Source organism: Eublepharis macularius, chromosome 17 (assembly GCF_028583425.1).
Source record: "Eublepharis macularius isolate TG4126 chromosome 17, MPM_Emac_v1.0, whole genome shotgun sequence".
In the NCBI taxonomy this organism is placed as follows: domain Eukaryota; kingdom Metazoa; phylum Chordata; class Lepidosauria; order Squamata; family Eublepharidae; genus Eublepharis; species Eublepharis macularius.
In genome coordinates, this window is record NC_072806.1 from 14,223,212 (window position 1) to 14,237,445 (window position 14,234).

Sequence of the window (14,234 nt, forward strand, 5' to 3'; positions counted from 1 at the left end):
TAGCAACTTCACTACTTGGTCTCGATTCTCCACCTCACATGCGAGTTGAATCCACCCTAGTAGGGTTCTGGGATCACCTTGTACCAATGCCTTGGCTACCAAATTGGGGTTCAGCCCAGCCCAGAAAAACTCAATCTTGATCCCCTCTGTCCAGTCACGTATCTTTGCTGCAAACTGTCTGAACTTGGCGACATACTCATGCACTGGTCGGTGCCCTTGCCGCATCTTCAACTTTGTTCTGGCCCACTTCTCCTCAAGCGGATCCCCAAACTGGGCTCAATGCTCTCACAACTGCATCGAGGTTCAGTAATTCAGGGGCTTGGGCCTTTTATAGGGTAACGTACCATTTGGCCAGGAAAAGGTTAATAAAAGCATGCCAGTTCAGTGTTTTCATGTTTAAAATTTGGACCGTTTTGTCTGTTATGGCTTCCCACTGTTTTTTGTGGTACTGGCATTTCTTTAGTGCCTGTTCCAGCCCATTCCGTGGTGTTCCGGGAGCATTTTGGCAGGGAAAGGGTTAATAAACACGTGCCAGTTCAGAGTTTTCATTTCTAAAATACTGCTGTGGAGTGTCTTTAACACATCCCACTGTTTTTTGTCATTCTGCTATTTGTTTAATGCCCGTTCCAGCGTGTTCTGGCTTTTACCCTGTCCCAGGCCCCTCAGAGGAATGACAGAAGGGCTCTGGGACTGGAATGACAGGCCCTTGAGTAGAATGAAAGCCCCTGGGTGTAGAGGAAGAGTTCTGGAACCTGAATGACACATCCCTGAATGGAATGATGTTCCACTCTGAATATTGCAGAAGAGCTGTGTGTCTGGAATGGCATGCCTCTAAGTGAAATGATGGCCCCTGGGAGTTGAGATAGTGGTCTGCAACTGGAGTCACCAAGACTGGATTTAAATTCTTTACATTATAATTGATATTTCTGAGAGATGTGTTGCTATCACCATATCAGATCCACTTGTATATTTATCCTTCCTATCACCTGCTCAGTTTCATTACACTTTCATGAGGTTTATATCGGCCACGTCCTCTACTTTCAAGCATAAATCCTTCCGCTGTCTCCCTTCATGTTCCCCTGGTCTATTCCACAGCCTTCCATGTTCCCCTTAAGTGTCACATCCTGTATGAGTTCCTTGCTCACTTTTGCTCACTCTGTTGACCTCTGACCCAGAACACTCCTCCATAGTCTCTCTGTGAAAAATCCCATCTCATACTCTAGTTAACAAACAGTTAACAAACTAATGGTTTTATCTCTTTATTTACTTAGTTTGTACTAAGTACTTTTAGCCCGGTTTTTAAACCCAATAAAGGAAACAAATAAATAGTTCTGGGGTCCCCAAACTTGCAACCTTTTGGAGCCTGCAGGCACGTTTGTAATACTGACACACCATGGTGGGTGCAGACACAAAATGACTGCTGCAGCAGTCATTTGGGGACTGAACTAACCATGGTGTGTCAGAATTATAAAGGGACCTGAAGGCTCAAAAGATTGAGGACCTTTGAATTATTTATTTGTTTATTTTGTTGGATTTATACTCCACTCTCCCTGCAAGCAAGTTCAGAACAGGTAATAACACACCAAGTGCATAAAGGGATAAAACAGTAATAGCATAAAACAAGATAAATCCTTCAAAACAATTTGTTAACTGTTTGTTAAGCAGGGTATGAGATAGGAGAGACTATGGAGGGGTGCTCTGGGTCAGTGGTCATCAGAGTGTGCAAAAGTGAGTAAGGAACTCAGGCAGGGTGTGACACGTAAGGGGAACATGGAAGCCGGGAAGGCTGCTGAATGGGGGAGGGGGACAAAGGGAGGATTTATGCTTGAAAATAGAGATGGCTGATATTAACCGCATGAAAGTAAAAGTAAACTGAGGAGCTGACAGGAAAGATAAATACACAGATGGAACTGGTGATACCTACACATCGCCCAGAAATATCAACTAAAATGAAAAGTATATTTCCTTGTATATCGTTTGAGACTTATGACCCCTTTGGACAGGTGCCTGCATGAACACCGTGGGCAAAAAAGTGAGTGCGTACGCCGAAGAGAGACGCATAGCCTCATACTTCTGGCAGCTGCAAATTGAAAACCATTGTAAGGCAGTAATCCCTCTGCCCCAACCTCTCTTCCCTATTATTTGTAGTTTGGAGATGGAGATGTGAAGAATTCCACCTTCCCTTGTTTCCTTTGGCATTGCTCTCAACATTTGCCTATGGCTTCAGTACTTGTAAACATGTCTCTAAAAGAGCATGATTTGGGACCAATAACACCTTGAAGACCGACTAGATTTCCAGGGTGAGCTGTCAAGAGTCAAAGCTCTCTTGATCAGATGATAAGGCCTCTGATCATAAGACAATTTTACAAGAGAAGCCTGTTACACAACAAGCAAACTAGTCATGGTGCTTTCTTAAGCCTATTAAGTTTTGTATAGAGTCACAATTTACATGGTATTTGCAAAGTGCTTAGATGTGATAAACAACCAGTGAATGGGACAGTGTGTGTAGAATGCTTATGTTTTTAAAGATGTACTTTACATGTTGAACAAGCTGATCATGGAATTACAACAGCTCATGCTGTTTGTCTGTTAGATTATATAATCCTCAGGGTGGGGAACTTTTTAACTCCTCCTTGGGCTAGTTTATATAAAATGTGAAAGCTTTCTTTAAATATCCTTTAAATGCCACTTTGAGACAAGACTAAAATGATATGAATCAGCTTTCTGTGTAAAAAGATGGAAGGAGAAGCTTCTAGGTTAGGACTTTGCCCCAAATGGAGCCAGTATTAATTTGCTCCTGTGATGTGTGGAGGCTACAATGTGGTCCCTAGCCTTTATTGGCATATATGAACGTACGCAGGATTAGCAACAACAAGCTCGGGCACAGGCTAAAATATTGGATTCTACCTTGATTTGGAAAGTGAATGGCAAGCACAGACAATCTTTTTGAAAACATTTTTTTTAAAAATCCAGTACAAAATCAGTTTTGTGACTACAACTGTACAAGTCCATTTTTTTAAAAAAAGTATTCCAAAGACTTGTTTAAAGGCAAATCTCAGAGTTCAGCGGGCAAGCTGGACCCAGCAGTCACGGTCACTCAGCTTCTGGGGTCCCTCTGCAGTTCTCCTTTATCTTTCTTCCCTTGTCACCCTTACACATCATCACAGCGGGTAGGCTGCTCCTGTTCCTCCTCCTCCTCATGGCAGTCTGTGGCATCCCCTGGAGAGGCCACGTTTAGGTAACCGATCTCTGAAGGCTGAGAAGGCAAAGGTGAGAGCAGAGAACTCTCTGCTGCGTCCTCAGGTCTGACATCCTGAATGGCTTTCAGGAGGTTGAATGAGTCTGACAGCCCCATCAGAGAGAAGCTGGAAGAGAAATCAGTCCCGTGATTGCTAGGCAGGTATACTGCATCAACTGCATTATTTTACCTACCTATTCCCCCACTTTATCCCCCATGCTACAGTAGCGTAACCTACTAAATACATTAGCTGGGCAAGAAGTGGGGCTCTAATTTAACCCAAGACTTAGCAGCACTTAGCAATGGAACCAGTTCTCAATGCCATGGTGAAGCAATCCTTGAGGAGCTTATGGGCATATCTTTCCTAACCATAGATAGCCTACGCATATCTGGCATGGGCAGGGGGGAGTAGAGATTCCAGGTCAGAAAGGGGGGAGTGGTGGAGCAAGCTTTTATCTAGCAGCTCACATTTTGACACTAAATACTACTGAGAAGGAAATCAAGGGTGGTTAGATCCAGACAAAATTTTCCATCAGCAGAACTGCTTCGCCCTTCCTACTGCTGCCCATTGATCTCTATGAAATGCTTCTGCAGGATAGAGGACCGGCAGCAAAAAAGGGGGAAACAGAAACTGCCAGTTTAGTCTGCATCCAACCCCATGTCATAGTTAGCCACAAAGGAAACAAACTAATACTATTTAGAATCTATGTGGTTTAGTAGGTAGAGTGTCACACAGTCATGACACAGGTTTAAACCTCCACTCTGCCATGAAACAAACTAGGTGGGGCTTTGTGTCAGTCACTCTCATCCTGACACACCTCACAGGGTTGTTGTGAGCTTTGGGAAAGAGCCTTGTGCACCACATTTGCATTTTCCAGGAAGGGCAGGATAAAAATGTAATACAAATAGTGAAGGATTTGATCTGTGCTGGATTAATACATTATTCACTATCTACAACCCTGCAAGGTAGGCTGAGCTGAGAGTGTGAATGCACTCCACACAGACCTCCTCCTGATACTTCTGTACAATTGATCTGTATATGCATGCTGAAGAAGTGAGGCAGCTGCTGAACAAGAGTCACTTGCCCAAGGCCACCGAAGGCATTCACAGCAGAGAAGAGATTCAAACCAAAGACTTCTCACCTCGTCTTCTCAGCCCTTTCGCCCCACCACATGGAGGAGCTGGGCTTTGCAGCAAGGTTTTATTCCTTGCTTGTTATGGGAATGGGTAAATGATACAGAGCAAAGGGAAATAAGCTGGCAGACCAGCCACCTTGTAGGTTCTCTGCCACTTGCACACACCCACATTCAACTCAGACATACAGTACCTTACACTGGGAAGGGGCACCACTTTGCTTTGCAGCTCACATTCAGAGAAGCCAACGTTCCTCAGTTCCTGGAAAGGGTTTAGCATACACAGAGGAAGAAATTAAACCAGGTTTTTAATTGATAAAACTTTGGCTGGGGGGGGGGGGGCGCTTAAAAAAACCGAACAGCATTAACCAAGATGAAAACAGAGTGAGGTAGTAGACACAAATGGGCAAGATAATGGCTACTTAAATGCATTTCTTTTTCTGTCAGACAATTTTTAAAAATACAGAGTGGCCCATAGCACAAAATCAAACCAGTACCCAGTTTCATTCACCCTCACAGCACTTAAACAAAGAACTCATGGCACCCTCTCAAAAGTGCCCTAGCTTTTGGGGGGAAGCCACAGCTTTTCTAGTTGTGTTCCTTTCCCCTTCAATATTTTCACGTGACCCAAATCTTTTCTTAAACATTTGAGCAGAAAGCCCTAAATATTTTTATCTGTTCAGATGTGTTTCCATTTCTAGAAAAGTCAGCGGTGGAGTGTGTAGTTGCTACACAAACACACTGGAACTTTTGCTGAATTCCAGATGGAGAGCCGTATGAATCTGTAGCAGGGCCCTAAAACAGGAGACTGGAGGCAACTTTAAAGATCTAACATAATTTATTCCAACATAAATGTTCATGAGGCAGCGCTCACTTCGTCAGGTGCAGGTACACTTCATGCATCTGGTGAGGTGAGCTTTGACTCATCATGAAAGTTTGTGCTGGAATAAATTCTGTTAGATCTTTTAAAGTTGCCTCTGGTCTCCTGTTTTATTAAACTGCTGTGTTAATAATGCTTACAGATGTAAGCGTGATGGTACAAATAATTCAGAGTGAGCATGTGAGCGTAGTTCATGGAAGTATGGTAAATTTTTTATCTGCTATTCATTTCTGATCTTGCCTTAACACTCCATCTTTGATCCGTATACTTCTGACCTGGCTTAAGGAGATCTATGGGCAAAGGAAAAACGTGAATTGATGTGTTGCCATATTGCATTTTGAAGCTGTTTCATAGAAAGATTTGAATGAATTTACTCCATGCTGTTTTAAACAACATTTTTGAGTCTATTTTGTGTTGGGTCAGGTATTTTTGATTTATTAGCTATATTGATGGAGTGCTTTATATGAATATACACCACTGAGGAAGACCCTTGGGCTAAAATGCATCTGGTTCTGGTTCTATACATATGGAGATAAAATATACGAATATACCTGTATATGTATGAGTTTACCATGTATATATATACAAGAGTATGGTACTTATATGTTGAACCACACTGTCAATATTTTTAATCATACTTTTGCATTTATATTTGTTGAATTAAATTATATACTGGTGTTTTAATTATTTATATTACATTTTTAGTTATACTTAATCCACTTCTGTTTTTGTTCCAACCTCGATTTTGTTCCAAAAATCTATCTGCTATTATTTTCAGGGTAAGGTTTTGGAACTGCTAGGACAGCCAGACTGGAACGGGATTCGGAGTTTTGCATATTCTTCTGGCAAATTTAAACATACTCAAAATGCTATTGGGAAAACAGTGGCTGAGATCAAATGCCAAGCAGCTGCAAAGAAAGACGGAGGGGGGGGCAGGAAAACATCGGTGGGAAATGAACAAGCAAAGGCTCAGCAGGCTGGATGAAGGTAAGCCTCAAGACACCAATAGAGAAATGGGGTTGGGGTGTGTGTGTTAATCCTTACCCCTAGTGGCCGGAGAGGAGGCATGCCAGGGGACTGTGGGAGTGGGGTCCCACCAAAGACAAGACTTGAGCCGGGTTTTCTTACTTCTAAGTTGTGGCTGTGAATGTTCCGTAGGGCACGCTCCAAGGCACCGACCTGGCTGCTCAGCTGCAGGGTGCGTTCTTGGAGCTGCTTGTTTTCTTCGTCCAAGAATCGCACTCTGGAAGGGGGGGAAAAAACCCACCGAGAGGACCTGTCAATGCCACATCTCCCCAACAACACTCTCCGGCCGCTGTTCACTCAAATGTTTTGTATTGGTCTCAATCGAAAAGGGAAAAGGAAGGAGAATCAAAAGACAGAGCAAGACCAGCCCTTCTGCTGAACTGTAAAAAACAGTTCTACCCTGGAGGAACATTTGGCAACAGGGGCATTGAATCAATTTCTTGACATTACTGGAGACTTTTACTGCTGACTGCTTGTTTGATTAATGATGGGTAGTCGTTGTGCTGTGGCTGGTTAGTTGTTTTCTTGTTGGTTTTAGGCCTTTGGTCTTAAGAGTGCTCTTTTTATAGAAAGGCAGGGCAGAAATTGTCCAAATAAATTAATAACCACTGTTTCTGCTCCTTAGCAATGCTCTACCACCCTTTGAGTGCTTGGCATGGTACATAATGCAGACAAAGTATTCAAATAGTCCCCCTCTGGATAGCATACTGGAAATAGGCAAGGAGAGACAGAAAAACATGTTTGGGTGTACTAAATACAAAAAACGGGGATCCTAATTTCCTCCAGCATTCTCCAATATTGCTCCCATTTCAACCCTGGACAGTTAAATGCTGCTGCTGCATTTAGAATACCATGTACAGTTCTAGTTGCCATGTTGTAGGACTAGGAAAGGGGCAGAAAAGAGTAGCCCCAAACGGCCAAGGGATTTGAGCAACTTCACTACAAGAAAAAAAAAGGCTAAGGAGTTTGTGGTTTTTTAGTTTACAGAAAAGATCCTAAAGGCGAGGAGAGGGGGGAGAGATTTATGAAATTACGCATGCAGCGCAGGAAGTGGAGAGTGATTTTTTTTCTCCCACTCCCATCAAACTAGCGCTTGTGGATGCCCAAAGGAATAGGTTTGGAACAGGCAAAGGAACTGTTTCTTCATTCCAAGAATACTTCACTTGTAGAACTCACTATCACAGGGCATTAAGACGGCCACTAGTTTAGTTGACTTTAAAAGGGAACTGAGCAAATTTATGCAGGAGACATCTATTAAGGGCTATTAGCCACAGTGGCTGATGGAACCTCCATGTTCAGAGGCAGCAGCCATCTGAATAATAATGCTGGGAAGGAAACGGGGAGGCTTTGGCCTTCTGCTTGGCTGCTGCGTGAAAAAGGATGCTGATCCATCATAGTCCGCTCTTCTGTTCTTCAACCTTAACCTCCTTGGGTAGAGAGTGTGATTTTGTGTTACAACAAATGCATAAAATATGGTCAGATTTGCTCTTGTTGTGGACCCTACCTCATGACTCTTCTGATTCATATGACAGAACTGCAGGTTTGCATCAAATTGAAATACAATCTTTAAAGTGGTGGCTACCTGTTTTGGGATGCGGAAATGACCTGCCTGTTGCTCTGCTCAGTTTCTTCTTGCTCATGGAACCTTTGCAAGAGTTCCCGTTTCTCGTGGAGCAAGCTCTCATTCTCCGAGGTCACCCGCCTCATCAACAGATGATCCTGTATTGAGAGGAAGAAAGGCTGTATCACTGCACAAGGGACTTCTGGGCACTCTACATCTCCCCCAGTCCTTCTACATATGCCCCTAAAGTTTCCCAAGATTGAACTTGATCAAAACATTATCAAAAGGTATGATGAAAGAAAAAAAAAACAGATTCTGGTACTGGTGCATATCACATAAACAACTCTTTAAGAGAAGCTTCGCCTGCAAATTAACTATGATTAGTTCTCTACATACGGTTATCTATCCTCATATTTATCCTTCCCTTCTTCTAAAGAGTTCATAGTGGCAAATGTGCTTCTGCACCTTCCCCCAAGCTTTTGCCTTCATAACAACACTGTGTGGTAGACCAGGCAGAGAAAGGTATTGAGATATTTAAACCTTGCTTTTCTCCCCAACAGAGATCTCTGAAGCAGCTTACAATGTCGTTCTCCCTGCCTCCATTTTTATCCTCACAACAACTACCCTGTGAGGTAGGTCAGGCTGAGTGGTTAGTCCAAGATCAGCATCATGGGATAGTGGAGAATTCAACTGGGGCCTCCCAGGTTCTTGTCAGATGTTCAACCACTATACAACACAGCCTTTCACGCTGATACAGCAAGTAAAATGGTCCAGGGTTAAGCTCCAGTAACAGGCAGCTTGTTAAGTGTAAGCCATTCAGCAGCAGCCACATCCAATCTCAGGCAGTGCCTAAAAATTAATTTGTGACTGCCTGGAAATGATGAAGCCTTCCCTCCCATTCTCACCTTTTCCATCTGGCTCTTGGACAGCATCGTTTCATTTTCAAGTTGTTTAATGCGCATGTCCCGCTGTTTCACTTCCAAGATGAACATCTCCTTTGCTCTTCGGAGCTTGGCTTTGTGGCGAAGTTGTCTCTCGTTGTGTTTTCTGCAGAGACAACAACATCCTCCTAAATGGCTGGATGCACTTGAGCAATACAGCTATACGGTACCCATATAGCACTCCATCTATGGCAGAAGTCAAACTATTTGTATGCTGGAGAAATTCAGGGCAAAAACGTGTGTCATTTTTTTAGAGGCCGATTTAGAAGTGCCCGATCCACTGTACCTTTCCTCTTCAGAGCAAAACGAGTAATTCAGTTGTGGTACTCACTGATAACAGACATTGTGATAGCCACAAACATGGAGGACATTAAACAGGGATTAGACAGGTTAGCGGAGGATAAAGGGAATCTGCATATCCAGAAGTAGTAAGTGGTTTGATAGGGAATATCTGAAAAGTCATCCCTGGTGTGATAAGAAAGTGCTCTGGAGTGCACAGGAGTGCTCCTGGACCCATTCCCCATGATCCCCCCCCCCCGCCGGACAGGTAAGAAGTAGCGGGGTGGAGGCTGGGAGCAGGGGATCTCCCGCCCCCACCAGGGGACTGGTAACCCTAGCCATCAGGGGAAGGCCTTGGCTTCTATTCCCTCTTCAATAGTCCTCCAGGGAAACTGGTTGGCTGCTGTGTGAGATACAATGCTGGAATAGATGGACCATTGGCCTGATCTAGCATGGCTCTTCTTTCTTAAATTAGCTCTGGAAAAAAAGATTCTGCAACTTATTTTTAAAAAATTATCTATACAACATCTGTCACTTGGACAGCTATCAGATGGGCTGAGTTTGGCAGAGGCAGTTTTCTTGGAGGGGGGGGCTTTGTCCTATTGACTTGTACCATAGAAATTCCCAATGGATGCATCTCCCGTACATAACCAAATCTGTGCTGGAAGTTACCTGACAGAGGCGTCCACCTGCTGGAGGATGTGACTGTATTCCTCATGGAAGGTTTCCTTCTCCCGCTGCAACGCTAACAGCTGCTCTGAGAGTTTCTGACTATATTTTTGGCAGTGAAGATGCTGAAAAGGAGGAGCGGCATTTTCAATCTCATTTTCTATCAAGGTTCTCTCAGAGGGGAGCTGTCAGGAAAATGTTAGCTGGTCCAGAATGCAGTGGTCAGAATATGCAGCTGTGCAGAATGCATATGCAGGTTGCAGAATTCTGCTCAGCCTGATGCAGCGTCTTGATTTCTTATTTTAAGTACAGCCTGTCCCACAATGTGGCTCATTTAAATCCCATGTGCCGTCTCAGACCCTTCTACAAAACAAGGAGCACAATGAACCCATCTTGCAGAGTTATCAAGCTGTACCTCATTGGAAAGGGTCTTCTTCTCTTCTTCCAAGACCTGCAACTGAGCCTCCTGCTGTTGGCACTGGACCTGCAATTTGGCAGATGTCCTCGTGAGCTGCATCTCTTTCTCTAGAGAGAGTCTGAGTTGTTGCTGGAGTTCTTCAGTCCGCTGTTCCAAAAGCTTCCTGGGTCAGGGCCGGGGGGGAAGAGAAGAGTCATGCCAAGGCTAAGGTTCCATATTGTGCTAAAACTTGGGGATTAGCCAACCAGAATTCTTCGAAAGTTATTCAGAATCAGTTCCTAAGAGCACTTCCCAAATGTATTCTGCAAAGCCTCCATCATCTCCATCGAGGTGTCAAGCAAGCCTGTAACCTGCCTGCCATACTCAGTGATGTCTTTTACTGGGGGGGACGGGGGGATAGATAGTTTGTGGTTCTGCTGGCCTACTGCTATTTCCTATGCTACTGCTATCCTGTACTCAGCTGTCTTATCTCGAGGCACCGGGGAACCAGCTGAATGACCTTGGTGCTTGCATCTCTTTCCCCTTCCAGCTTTCCCGCGAGAAAACATGCACCAAGACTAACAGACTTCTACTTGAAAAAGGGGGAAGAGAGAGGAGGGTATAACTGGCCCACTGGCCCTTGCTCTGGCATTCCTGGCAATTGCTTTGTACTGTGCTCTAACGGTGGTAATCTCTTAATAAAGACCTTTAACTCCTCCTGCCTGGCCTGATGAAGTGAAGTGGTCTAGGAGAATCCCCTGGCACAGCCTGACACTAGGAAGGGTGTTTGTTTGTTTGTTTGTTTGTTTAGATTTATGTCCTGCCCTCATTGCAAGTGGGCTCAGGGCAGGTCACAATATCATAAGATCATAAAAACCACACTTTAAAATACAATAGTTAAAATCATTAAAAAAAAATTCCACAGATCTCATTAAAAAGTGAAGTGGAACAATTGAAAGCAGGCAAGGAACCAGCAGGGTAGTTTGTCAGCTCCTCAACCACTCTCATAGGCCTGGCAGAACATCTTCGTTTTTACAGGCCTGGTGGAACTGTAATAAGTCCCGCAGGGCCTGGGTCTCAACTGGGAGAGCGTTCCACCAGGCCGGATGAGCTTCTAGTGAATGGCCTCCTGGTGGTTGGGCCCTCCTTCCCACCCTCGCTCTTCTGAGTGGCAGGAAAAAAGGCCCAGGCTGGAAATGACCTCTGGAAATGCATGATGTCACATCCACCCAAAAACTCCAGGTAGATGTGATGTCAAATGTCACCAGATATCATTTCCAGTCCAGGCCCTTCCTCAAAAGCTGCTGGGGATGCTGGCCAGTGGCCTGGCATCTCTATCACCACCTGTAGTCCTTTTAGTACTCCTAGCCCCAAGCCAGGATCAACTCAACGCTATGGCCTATTCATTTACGCTTCAAGCCACATTAATGATGCAGTAAGGAACTGCAAGTCTCCCCCATGTATTCTCTCTTCCTACCAGGTTTCCTAATGCAACATAAGGCAGGTAATTATTATCCACATATTACAGAATGAACAAGAGTCCAGTAGCACCTATAAGACTAACAAAATTTATGGCAAGGTACGAGCTTTCAAGAGTCTCAGTATACCTGAAGAGTATCTGAATATCTGAAGAAGTGCTACTGGACTCTTGCTCTTTCCTACTGCTACAGACAGACTAGCATGGCTATCCATCTAGATATTAGAAAATGTTTGGGAGTTACAAAAGGGCATTGCCATTCAGAAGGGAAACGCAGATGCAGATGCGAAAATGAAAATCACAGGGCAAGCGATCTGCAGTACCTTTTCCGCTGCTCCTCTTGAAACTGCCGCTGTACCTTAACTTCATTCTCTCGGGCCTCCTTCAGTTCCTCTTCCAGTTGCTTTTGCCCCAAGATGTGGGTCTCGGACAGACGCACCTGGTGGTGGGACTCCTTCAGCTTATGCTGCAGCTCCAGTATCTGGGGAGAATTGAATAATGCATGAAAGGCTTCAAGCTGGATCAGGGCAGATGGCTGGATCACAGTGGAAACGGGGAGCTCAGAGGAGATGATAGCCCCAAAAGAACAGAGAGGATGACGGTCCCTCTAGGATTTACCATTTTGGGAGTGGGGAGAGTTGTGCAGAAAAGAGCCATGCCATATTCAAAGTCACATTGTCAGGACACCTTTTTCCATGATTCTGATTAATCTACTAACAAATAATACTACTTTAACCAGGCTGTTATTTAAAAGCTCATGAGATTAATGTCACAGACAACAATCTAGGGTCCCCCTGCCCAGGCTCTTACCCTTTTCTCGGCCTCAGCAGCCTTGGCTTTCTCCTGCACGAGTTTCTCCTGCAAGCTGTTCTGCTGCTTAATTGCTTGGGATTGTTTCAGCAACTCCAGCTCCAGTTCTTTGACCTTTTGGCGACTGAGTTCCCACTGAGAAGTTAGAGAGGAACACATCTTGGAGGAGTCGGAAAGCTTCAGCTGCACTTGCCTCAATTCAGCCTTGATCTAAAGGAAGAAAAGACACATTCTCAAGTTCCATCTACACATTACACCATCCTCATGTTTACTGAGGAACAACATGAGGGCTTTGCATCACTCATGATAGGAGTTTTGTGCCTTCCAGATTCATGCCTGTTCTTTTCTGTTTGTGACCAACGCAGGAAGGGAGAAGCAGTTTTAGCTTCTCCCCACCTGCTGTTTTTGCATCTGCAAATCGCCCTGTGGAGCTGCTCTTGACTCCTCTGTAAAAATCACAAGATCTACGAGGCAGCACATAGGTTTCACAAAGCAGCCAATGGCGGCACCACAGGACAATTAGCAACCTGACAGTGCTGTGCAGATAAACAGCAGGTGGACAGCCCACATTTATATTCAAAAAGCATATGTATGTATGTATTGTCAAAGTCACAACTGATTTATGGCAACCCCAGCAAGGGGCTTTCCAGACAAGTGAGAAGCAGAGGTGTATTGCCATTGCCTTCCTCTGCAAAGTTTTCTCTGCAAAGTTTTCCCATCCAAATACCAGCCTTGCTTAGCTTCAGAGGCCTGATGAGATTGGGCTATACCATGCTGCTTTCCTCCCCATTCAAAAATTAGAAGTGATTTATTATAAAACACAAATTAAACACTTAACTCGCAAATAAGAATACTGCTTGTGCAGAGTTCCATTCAGCCCTGTCCCCTTTGCTTAAGTGGTTCTATTCTCAAAACAGACAAACAATTCACATAAAATGATTCATATAATACAGCAGCTCACTAACAATTACGAACAGGGGTCTTGCAGCACCTTAAAGACTAGCAAGACTTTATTCCAGAGTAAGTTTGCTTCTTCAGATGCAATGAGGCTTGACTTTGTGACATCTGAAGACAGGCTCTCATCTACAAGTTCTCATGCTAAATTAAAATTCCCTTAACCTTTAAGGTGCTGACAAGACTCCTGGGCCTTTTAGCTGAAACAGCCTAATACAGCTATTCCTCTGGAACTGCTAACCATTAAACATTTATCGACAAGGCAGATTTAAACAGGGTAAGTGTTGGTGTCTCATTGGGAAAGCTGAAGGCACGGGAAAGCTCCCGCATCTCCCAATGGTGACAAAACCACAGGCCGGATTTCCCACCACCCACCTTGATGTTTTCTTGCTGGAGAAGGATGTTGTGCTTCTTCAGTTCCAAGTTCTTCTCCCTCTCATACCTCAGCTCCTTCTCTGCTGAACTGCACACGTTCTGAACCCTCTGAAAATCGTGCCGGAGCTGCTGGAATTCCTCTTGTTGCTGCTGCTGCAGGAGTCTCTCACTGGGCAGGCACTACGCCAAGGAAACAGAGGCCGAGAGGAAGGCAGCTAAAGCATGTGCATGTGCAGTGTGGGTCTGTCAGGCATCCTGTGGATCAGGCCATCGGTTTCCTGTGAGCTGCCAACTGGAAGAAGGAACTGCAGGGAATCCATGCAGGGGGCCCTATGCCAACAGCCCAGGATCCTATTGGTCCTAGGAATTAGGTGATGCCAGGGAGCCAATCCTCTACTACTTCCTCCTATAAAGCTCTCAGAGGCACTGCACTCCCTCAGTATGAGGGTGCTTTCAAAGCGACTCTTCTGGGCCTACGGACTACCTGACCAACC

At 44.6% G+C, this 14,234-nt stretch overlaps 1 protein-coding gene across 1 annotated transcript in view; it reads right to left on the reverse strand.

The window, feature by feature from the left end:
- Positions 1–2,998: 2,998 nt before the first annotated feature.
- LOC129344885 (trichohyalin-like) overlaps positions 2,999–14,234 on the reverse strand; it is a 43,441-nt gene continuing 32,205 nt past the window's right edge. The window contains exons 20-29 of the mRNA XM_055001800.1: positions 13,741–13,920; positions 12,412–12,621; positions 11,925–12,082; positions 10,143–10,308; positions 9,731–9,852; positions 8,744–8,885; positions 7,860–7,996; positions 6,296–6,494; positions 4,566–4,633; positions 2,999–3,365 (exon numbers count right to left, since the gene is read on the reverse strand). Coding sequence (XP_054857775.1) covers positions 3,152–3,365; positions 4,566–4,633; positions 6,296–6,494; positions 7,860–7,996; positions 8,744–8,885; positions 9,731–9,852; positions 10,143–10,308; positions 11,925–12,082; positions 12,412–12,621; positions 13,741–13,920 — 1,596 coding nt within the window. The 3' untranslated portion in view covers positions 2,999–3,151. The remainder of the gene's footprint in view (positions 3,366–4,565; positions 4,634–6,295; positions 6,495–7,859; positions 7,997–8,743; positions 8,886–9,730; positions 9,853–10,142; positions 10,309–11,924; positions 12,083–12,411; positions 12,622–13,740; positions 13,921–14,234) is intronic.